The sequence below is a fragment of the Lolium rigidum genome, chromosome 4, assembly GCF_022539505.1.
Source record: "Lolium rigidum isolate FL_2022 chromosome 4, APGP_CSIRO_Lrig_0.1, whole genome shotgun sequence".
Classification (NCBI taxonomy): Eukaryota; Viridiplantae; Streptophyta; class Magnoliopsida; order Poales; family Poaceae; genus Lolium; species Lolium rigidum.
The window spans coordinates 81,468,206-81,478,757 of NC_061511.1; the positions used below are offsets into that span (position 1 = coordinate 81,468,206).

At 45.1% G+C, this 10,552-nt stretch overlaps 2 protein-coding genes across 2 annotated transcripts; both read left to right on the forward strand.

Annotated features, from left to right (window-relative positions):
- Positions 1-403: 403 nt before the first annotated feature.
- LOC124647295 (1-aminocyclopropane-1-carboxylate synthase 7-like) lies at positions 404-6,281 on the forward strand. The gene is made up of 4 exons (XM_047187258.1): positions 404-430; positions 4,027-4,176; positions 5,053-5,324; positions 5,417-6,281. Exons 1-4 carry the CDS (start codon positions 404-406, stop codon positions 6,279-6,281), a joined length of 1,314 nt encoding a protein of 437 aa, XP_047043214.1.
- Positions 6,282-8,210: 1,929 nt separating this feature from the next.
- LOC124647296 lies at positions 8,211-9,157 on the forward strand. Its single transcript, XM_047187259.1, has 2 exons — positions 8,211-8,885; positions 9,017-9,157. Exons 1-2 carry the CDS (start codon positions 8,211-8,213, stop codon positions 9,155-9,157), a joined length of 816 nt encoding a protein of 271 aa, XP_047043215.1.
- The last annotated feature ends 1,395 nt before the right edge of the window (positions 9,158-10,552 follow it).

Here is a 10,552-nt window from a genome sequence, read left to right on the forward strand (position 1 = left end):
ATTTACGGGCTCTGCTAGAGATGCTCTAACATGTGTGTATATGTCAAACCCTATATCAATGAGCAGAAATTGGACCTTGATTGTAGTGTAGTTACCCAAACCTTACATCAGCGGTCTCATTTCATTGGGCCGATTGGGCTGGCATACAACAGCAGGTTAGATTCTGCTGCGCTCCTGGAAAACACCTTGAGCAGCCTTTTCTCTTGTTTATTTATTTATAATGAATTGTGCTCTTTTTTTAACGAGCTATACTAGGTATATGTGCTAAAAAAAAGTACGGCCTACCTATGCTTGCAAAAAAATGGTTTATGCATGTTCAAAATTTGAATCTTATGAATTCTCAGTTCCACAAAGTACTAAACAATCAAGTTCCAAATTTCCAAAGTACGGTTTAGCATATTGAATGTTGAATATGTTGGCGGATGAAAAAAAAAAGAGATTTCGTATTTCACCAATATTCAAGTTATCATAGTTCAGAAGGCTTTCAATTCAAGAGCACAATTGGTTCCCTTCTCCAAGTGGAAAGTGTTGGAAATTTTTTTTTTTTGAAACATGTACAGTGAGTTGCCTCACTGTGTATATTTTTATTGATTTTTTTTAAGTAGTATCTAGCAAAAATACAAAGTGCTGGAGAAGAGCACTTAAAGTGTTGGAATATATATATTAACAACCATTTTTCATCAGTCTAGGCTTTTGGTTGAACTTGCCGGAACATCAAACAATATAGTATTAGAGCCAAAATGTCTCAAACTCAAAACCCATGCAATACAATATTTAATATGAAAATAATTGTGGCATTTCATCGACCCCATCTAAGTATAAGTTATAATTCTCTTAAAGCTATCAAAATCCAACCGAGCACACTCAATCGTGACTATTTAGGCCATATTTCAAATCTCTTAAAGCTATCAAAATCCAACCGAGCACAAGTTGTCTCCCACTCCCACCCCCACCCCCACCCCCACCCACATGCACGCACGCACGCACGCACGCACACACACAATCAGTCAGGAGTGTGACCCCGACTCGGCTGCTGCAACGGGATCCAGTATATTCCTCTGTTGCTCCTCCCCGTTTGCGGCGTCACCTGACCATGGTCTAAAAGTTCAAATCTTCTATCTCGAAAATCCATATCCTCCCAAAAGTTTGAATCTTTCGCGGCTGTGGCTCATGTCTCATAATAAGATCATGACCAGGGATAACCTAAAGATGTGGGATATGATATTTTGTGGAATTTGAAACTGCCCCACCATCTCTTTATTTATTTTTTGAAGCGAAGAAAAGAGTTTTGCCTTATCAATTACTTAAGAAGAAAGTGCCCAGATAATTCAGGTATCATTGATTTGTGCAAAGATTGATGAAACGAGGAGATAAGAAGTGAAGGGTATCTGCCATAAAACAGAAAGGGTCGTGGATTCGGTCAAGGGTCTCAGTTGTAAAATAACGGCACCAATCTTAAAGAAAAAGTGGAAATAAAAGGTTCTGGTAAGCCCAGACATCAATACGAGGGTGGAATTGGTTTTTCGGAATATGAGGCCACTGCAAAGCCTTGGTGCCATCGGTACTGCCTGTGCAGTTTTGTAGTGCATATTGAAAACTAGGAATAACTGTTTTGGAGAATAATGTTCGGAACTTGGGATTGATGCCAAACATGTATGGTGGCTGATCCTGCGAGTAGGAATGCAATGCTAGAGATTGATTTGATAATAATTTTCTAAAAGCCCGAAACCGATTATGCGTTTCAGTGTGAATAATGTTTTTTTTTGCGAAAATTCTACCAATCTATTAATAATCATCAACGGTAGTACAAAGATATCTAAAAATAATAAAAATTACAAATAGATCATTGGATCACCTAGCGACGACTACAGACACTAGCACGAGCCGAAGACGCGCCGTTGTCCTCACCCCTCCATCACCGAAGTCAGGCAAAGCTTGTCGTAGTAGAGCTCGTTGTAGTCGTCATGCTAAGACCCCAAAGGACCAGCGCACCAGAGCAGCAACCATCGTCAATGATGATAACCATAGATCAGAATAGACTGATCTTATTCTGACTTTAGAAAGTAGCCGCTGCTTCTAAAAGTGTGACACAGATTATGCGTCTCAGTGTGAACTTAAGTTGGATTAGAAATTTAGCTCAGACATAGAGTGCTAATTAAGTGAAGTTGACATGAATCTGAACTCATAATTATACTCTAAATGTCCCATCGCAACGCATATTGTATGGAACCTGCCTCGTTGCGCCAGGTGGATTCGTGCAGACATCCATGGTAAAACTAAGTGAGTGTCGAGTAAGACTCGGTCGCGACACTGTTACATCCAATAAAGTAAAAAATGTGATCTTTAAAATTTTGAATTAAACAGTAACTATGAATTGAATGTGGGAGGCAAAAGATTTGCCTCCATTTATTAATTAAGGAGAAGAGTCTTGATAAAACCAACAACAAAGCAACAAAGAGAAAACGGAAAAGGTTCTAAGGGGATTACTCTCCCGTCATTACAAAATCTAAATGCTTTGCTTATGTGGAAACCCAAAGTATTACTTCTCTCTTAATGGCGGCGAATAAAATGGTAGTAGGCGCCGCTTTGTTGTTGAAGACCCTTACATTTCGCTCCTTCCAAATGGTCAGTCACAAGCATTATGAGGGATTTTATGGCCTTACCGCTTGGGTTGGCCACACAAGTCATCATGGTCCACCAAGACTTGAGAGGGAGGTCCACCACCCACTCATTGTTTTTATGGATGAGATACCAATTCAAGTTTTCATCATATCCTAAAGGCTCTTGGAGTAGCAATAATAGGAAAAGAGGTGAGCCACCATCTCTTAGGTTTGCTTGCAAAGCGGACAAAACCCACAATTCTCAAAGCGATCCGCCGTCTAAATCATGTTCTGAAGTGCCACCCATGCGAAGAATTTTACCTTAGGGGTGCCCAACCTTTCCAAACCAACTTATTCATAGGGTACTAGTTGCTCCAAGGAATTGTGCATTAGAACATGGTTATAACTAAGTTAGAAACATGTAAATAGATGCATGGATGCACTTCCCTGAGGCCTACAATTGTGCACACAATTGTCTTGCAATTTGACGCTTGATGGGGAAAGAAGAAATTATCTGGAAAGTAAATTAGGATAGCGAACCAGTAAAAACAAACAAGCTACAGGCAGCTAGTGGCCGCTGGGAAACTACAATCCGCAACTAGTTGCGGGTGCATCCGATTTTCACACTTTTAAATTTTCTAAAAATGTAAACTAAAATTATGGACCTACATTGTGGTGTATCTTGTGGATCTGTGAAGTTTCATCCAAAAATATGATAATATGTGATCTACACAAAAAGAACAAATGATGTGTAAATAGTACACGACAATATTCACTTATGTCTTCTCTTTTTTGCACAGGTCATATATGGTTATATTTTGACACAAAAAAATTCAGATTCACAACATATATCATAACCAACATCCATAATTTTAATTTACATTTTTTAATAACTTAAAAGTGTCTCAATAAAAATAGGGTGCACCCGTAATTAGCTGTGGAATATTCCCTCTCCAGGCCCCTGACCAGTCAAACGGCCGGTTTCTCCGTCACAACAGGTAGGCCAACCTACGAGTATGTTGAAGGATGAAGATCAAAATGGGAATATAACCATGACACAGGTGCAGCAGCATCATTGTACGCAAAGAAGTCCATATTGTTTTTTGTCTTAAAACAGAAGTTAATGTTAATACAGCGTGTTATGAGTAAACAGAGACAACCAATCATTGACTGCCCCTCAATTGTTTGTTTATCATTTGAAAAACGGAATGTTTCAACTCACCCGTCTTGACAATTTCACACTCAACATAGATATACAAATTTTGTGTACAAATACTACTGTAGTTGAAAGGGCCTGGCCTCCTGCATTGCCCAATTGGCATTGGAAAACCAGCAAATTTTCTACCGGACAGCTTGAGCTCTCAACCCCCTGGATCCTCGGAGCACCAGCTGATCAAGACTCATGGATTGTAGTCTGCATGCTTCCCCTGAGCCCTCTCTATCGGAGATGGCGAGGTCGGCGGCGCATGGCGAGGACTCACCCTACTTCGCAGGGTGGAGAGCTTACGATGAGGACCCCTATCACCCCATCGTGAATCCATCAGGTGTCATTCAGATGGGCCTCGCAGAGAACCAGGTAGAGCTAGCGGCTATTTTTGTTGCCAGATCTTTGTTCACTTCATGTGCTTCAGGGGGCAAAGGTTTCTGTAGGGCAAGGCAGGGAAGCTGTCCTACTTTGATTTTTGTGAATATACTTAGATGTATTTATTTTTTCTTAATAATTTGAGTGATTGTACATCAAAAACATATGAGGAAGTTATGCTTGTTTAGTGAACACTGCACAAAATCGTATTCAAACCAAAAATTAAGCCAAAAACATACTCATTTTCTAGATGCAATGTGAAAAAAAATCTTGTATTACAGAGATTTATCAATGATTCATACGTGAAGAATTAGAAAATTCAGAGATTTCTTGATATTTTAAAGGAACGTCCAACGGTATTATAACCTCGGAGTTGGTGTTTCTTTTAACTGTGGCGATGAAAACAATTGAAATGGATTTTCCGGTGACAAAGATCATCAACACAGAGGTGGAAGTGAGCGAGGTATATTCAAAAGTTTTAGATCGATAGAATTATAGAAGATTTTTTCATGAAATAAGGTCAAGCCTTACCATTGAAGTGATATTATTGGTATGTTTGTAGGTTTTACATAGTATAAGTTATAACCAAATATGTTTTTATTTTTATTGTACTAAGTGATTGTGCTAGAATCATGTACTCATTTCGATGCAAATTAATTGACTCTATTTTATCTAGATACGGATGTATCTAGACATGTTTGTTGACTAGATACATGTATATCTAGACAAAGTTAAGTTAATTAATATAAATCGAAAACATAATGTCTCAAATTAATCTTTGTATCAGTTTTTACGTTTATCCTATCTTAAATTATTTTGGTCCTTGGCCACTGCTCCAGGAAGCTGATCAGGCAGTGTTTGTTGGTGTAGGTGTCGTTTGATCTCTTGGAGGAGTACCTGAGGGAGCACCAGGACTGCGGCGGCGGGTTCAGGCAGAACATCGTGTTCCAGGACTATCATGGCCTCAGGTCCTTCAGGATGGCAATGGCGAGCTTCATGGAGCAGATAAGGGGTGGCAGGGCCAGGTTCGATCCGGACCGTATCGTCCTCACGGCCGGTGCCACCGCCGCCAATGAGCTCCTCACGTTCATCCTTGCTAACCCCGGCGACGCGCTGCTCGTCCCTACCCCATACTACCCAGGGTAACTGAACCAGCTGCATTGTTCCGTTGACATGATTTAGTTGGTGACGTGGTTTTGAGCCTGCCCCGTGCATGTGTGGCGTTTTGTTGCAGGTTTGACAGGGACCTGAGGTGGAGAACCGGCGTGAACATCGTCCCGGTGATCTGCGACAGCTCCACGGGGTTCCAGGTGACCGCGGGCGCGCTCCAGGCCGCGTACGAGGAGGCCGCTGCAGCCGGGATGCGCGTCTGCGGCGTCCTCATCACGAACCCGTCGAACCCGGTCGGCACCACGGTCGAGAGAGCCGTCCTGGAGGACATCCTCGACTTCGTGGCGCGCAACAGCATCCACCTCATCTCCGACGAGATTTACTCCGGCTCAGTCTTTGCCTTGCCGGACATGGTGAGCGTGGCCGAACTCGTGGACGAGCGCGGCGACGATGGCATGGCCGGCCGAGTCCACATCGTGTACAGCCTGTCCAAGGACCTCGGCATCCCGGGGTTCCGCGTCGGCGTGGTCTACTCGTACAACGACGCCGTCGTGGCCGCGGCGCGGCGCATGTCCAGCTTCACGCGGGTCTCGTCGCAGACGCAGCGGACGCTCGCCGCTGTGCTCTCGGACACGGCCTTCGCCGCGCGGTACATCCGCGCCAACCGGGACCGGCTCCGGGAGCGGCACGATCACGTGGTGGCCGGGCTCGCGCGCGCCGGCGTCGGGTGCATGCGCAGCAACGCCGGGCTGTTCGTGTGGGTGGACATGCGCGAGATGCTGGACGAGGCGACGGTGGAAGGAGAGCTGAGGCTGTGGCGTCGGGTGATGGCCGAGACGAAGCTCAACGTCTCCCCGGGGTCGTCCTGCTATTGCTCGGAGCCTGGGTGGTTCAGAGTGTGCTTTGCCAACATGAGTTTGGAGATACTGGATGTTGCACTCCGAAGGATGAGTTGTTTCATGGAGAGATGGAACAGTGCAAGGCAATAATTGGACATTAAAGGGTAAAATAATTTGATGGGACCTCTTCCACAAATTCAATTTTGTGGACTAACTCCATCGATTGACATGTGGTCATGTCACATGTGAGTTGCTGGAGTTGGACCAGACTCCATAAAATTATTTTCCTATTAAACGATGGAACATATGGTTGTTTTGTTTGCCATGTTTCCCTTTTTTTGGAGGAATGTTCGGTTAGTTATGCAAGCGGACAAGTGAAGAGAAATGCACTTTTGTTTGCTTTGAGATTTACACATGAAGTAACCTAAGATCTACGATCGAGCGACGATAGCATTTATGCACTATTTCCTTCTTGAAGGCGTCGTTTATGGAGAAGCTGAGCTTCTGGTGTTGTCTTGGTGGTGTTAGTGTTGCTGCTTCAAATTATGGATCTCTGTAGTGGGACCTTTCTTTTCTGTAATTCTTTTTCTCTTTTTTGGTTGTGTGCATCATTTATGTCATTAGGGCATGATGTTGTTGCAGAGGCTAGGTGTAATTGTTATCTCCGCGATATTAATATATGCTCTTTATCGAAAAAATAGGGTACAATGGCTACGGCACCCATCATATACACACACTCTCTCTCTCATTCACTAGTCCATCTATTTTAATTTCTATTCTAAATTTAAGAGGAGTGTGATGTCGGAATATTTATCAAAATTGAAGTGAAAGTGCAATAAGAAACAAAAAAAAACATCTCAAGCCCGAGCAAAAATCAAGATCTAATCTAAGGTAGATGCAAGTAACGAGATTACATGATCATTACACTCTTGATGAACAAGAGCGAAAAAAGTTTGACAACGTTGGTTGATGAAGTCCTCGCTGTGATTCAATCGATCCAACACCGCAACAAACGGTGCTTCCGAGGTGAACATACATACAGCTCGGTGATGTATCCTTCTTGATCTACAAGAGAGAGTGGACAAATGGAGACCGATGTACATGTAGCTTTCTTTTTGAACTCTTAAAATAAGTATTTTAAAGTTTTAAAAAATTTGAGACAAATTTCAATCGGTAGCCAATGATGTATACTACAAACCTATAAAATCTCGATACAAACTACTTTACATTCTAAGCTACGCAAAATAACAAAATCTGACAAATTATACGGTTTTGAAATTTTTCAGATTTTGTCATTTTCTTGTAGTCTAGGATGTAAAGTATTTTATATTGAGATTGTGCACGTTGCTATCCCTAATTTTTTGTTTCAGATTTTTAAAAAAATTCTGAAATATGAATGTTGACTGTTTGGAAATAAAGTCCCACGTGTAGTTCGGCCTCCGGTTTTAGTTTCCGTGCATACATACTGTCACATGCATGTAAAGTGGTCAACAACGGGCTCGGATCTCCGCGCGACACGAACGGCTACGATATCTGCTGGCTGCAAAATCAGCTCGTCAAACTGCTCGTCCACGTTTCTTTTTCATGCCAAAAGTAGGTTCCGCTTCCAGCAAAATGGCAGCACCTAATTTGCCCTGCAATTTATGGCCCCGTCCTCTTCCTCGTCCATCGTCGATCCGAAGTACGTATATAAAGCCTAGCCCGGCCATCCATGTCTCCTGTCGGAGCTCCATTTCTCGAGTTGCCCTTGCCGGCTTCTCGCCGCCGAGCTCCGACCATTGCGCCGGTGCCATGCGCGCCCAATTCGTTCTTGGCAGCAGGTAATTAGGAACGGAGCATCCATCGAGATTTGCGCAATTCTCCATTGCAATTTGATTTGATTGGCTCCATTCTCCTTAAGATCGATTCAATTTGGTTTGTTACATTTTTCCCTTGCAATGTGATTTGTTTTCTCATAGACGTTAATTATGTCCCTCGTGTAGATCCCCGGCGTTGTGACGCCGCCTTCTGCATCGTTAATCAAGAACGGAGTGGACGACCTGGTAATCGTCACCAGTCACGACCTCGCGTGACGCAACAATGACGGCCGAGATCAAGGATCCCGCCGCGGCCGCTCAGCCCATGCACGACCGCAAGCTATCCCACTCCAACTCCTTCTCGACGGCGACCGAATCACCGCTGCCGTCGCCGGCCTGGTCGCCGGCCCCACCATCGTCGGGCGAGAGAATCCCCGTCTCCGAGCTAGACAGGCAGTCGTCCTTGTCCTCCACCTCCTCCTACGAGAGCTTCTACCAGATCGAGGCCGCCGCCGAGCAGGCGGCGGATCAAGAGTTCGTGCCGACGACCCTTCCGCCGGCAGTCCAGACAATGATGGCGCAGGGGCAGCCCGCCGTTGCCGGGTACGACCCGAAGAGGCTCCCGTCGTCGATGTTCCGTACGCAGTCGACATGCCCCGCAGAATGGAGCGCCACCTCCGACCAGTCGCTCTTCAGCATCCAGCTCGAAAACTCCGGCGAGCTCGGTGGCCCGCTCTATGGCGTCGGCGACCTCTACTACGACGCCGCCGGGGTGTTCCACCGCCTCTCCTCCGCCACGAGGCTCCCGGTCGTCCCAGAGGTGTCGTCGTCGACATCGCCGGGAAGCTCCAGCGGGGGTTTGTGCGTGAAGGATGACTGCGGGAAGTGCGGCAGTAGCATGAGCACGAAGTCAGTCAGGTTCGCCGCCTCAACCGACAGCGACTGCAGGCGCACGCCCGTCTCCCCTGCGTGCGTCATCTCTCTTCGATCGTTTGCATTGCGTTCGCTGTTTTCGTATCCCCTGCTAGTCGTCTATCATCGTCGTCATCCTGACGTGCGGATCTTGTGTGTTGATTTTGCAGCCTTGAGGCCACGCTGGAGGAGGGGGAGGCGCCGGCGACGGAACCTGGCGCGGCGGCGGACGGCTGGTGCTGCTGGCCGTCGTTGTGGTGGCCAAGCTGCGCCTGCCGCACCTGCGACTGCCGCTGCGGCGACTGCCGATGGTCCTGAATTTGGCGTGCGTAGGAAAGTTTGGACATGTCGAATCCATTAAAATCGGTCTTCTTGCTCCGTTGTGGAAAGGCGTACATAGCTGGGGACTTGGGGTAGGCGCTTGGCATGTTCTTACGTGCATGCACACGCGGCTGTATTTGCGAGAAAACAGAATACAGATGGTGCCTAAAAAAAGACTGGATACTGTTGGTCATCATCGAATCTTCACCCAACTCACCATTATTAACACAAAATCAAGATGCAAATCTGACGATTTGAAAACATTTTTTTGCGAATCAAGACGTTTTATGAATTGCTGATGGCTATTAAAGTCTTCCTCAAAAATACGATAGCTAAAAACTATGTGGCACTTTTCCTATTTGCGACTTTATTCGCAACCAAAAATTTCAACTGCAACTACTTGAACAAAAAAATCTTAGTTACAACCCAACTTATAAAACTTAAGTGCACGAATCATGATAGAAATCAATGATGTAGAATGAAAACTAGCAAACCCAAAATTTCTTGTCCATAAAATTCAGATGGTGTAACAAATACGAGATCGGTACAAAATGGACACGTGTTTGTATAAAATAGTGAAGGAGACGTCGCTCAAGGCTAACAAAGACGAGATCGGTACAAGATGGACCCATGTTCGTCTCTCTCTCTCTCTCTCTCTCTCTCTCTCTCTCTCTCTCTCTCTCTCTCTCTCTCTCTCTGTGAAGACCTACTCATGCTTTTACTAGATTGATCGTAAAGGTGATTACAAGGGTCTTGAATCTTGTGACTTAGGCTGCGATTAGCGCTAAGGTGAGTTCTCAATGAGTTGGCTCTTGTCCTCTCTAGGAAGATCCATGTTGGCCTTATATACACGACTGAGTTAGGGTTGCAAATTTACCCGAGTCAGTTGAGGATGCGGTGTCCCTAAGGGATCCGACACCTATCTACTTGTACTCTACTCCAAGTCTATTTGTGTCATGTTGCTCTTGGACTCCTATTGGACCGACCTAGGTGTGAGCTAGCACATGTCTCTTTGTGCAAGCCCACTAGGAAGTGGCGGCGATAAGTCGGCTATGAACCTCCCTAGTCATATGGGTCATCTCCACCCCGAGGGACTACCCATTTGGTATTGCCTCGGCAGTATTCTCCTTCCCTTCTTCCTCGGCCTTGCTATGCCTCTCCTTGCTTCTCTACCCGTCAGCCATCGCCGGTCGGCACAATCTCACCAATACTACCTACATAATTACTTGTATCACCAACTCCTACACCGCCGACTACGCAACCATGGTCCAGCTATCCCACATATGTGAGAGCTGTCTGACCAGACACCGAGATACTAGTACAACTCTTCTTCCTCCCGTGCATTTGTTTTAAATTAATGGTTTCCTTGGTTTACAATTGTGTATCATGTGC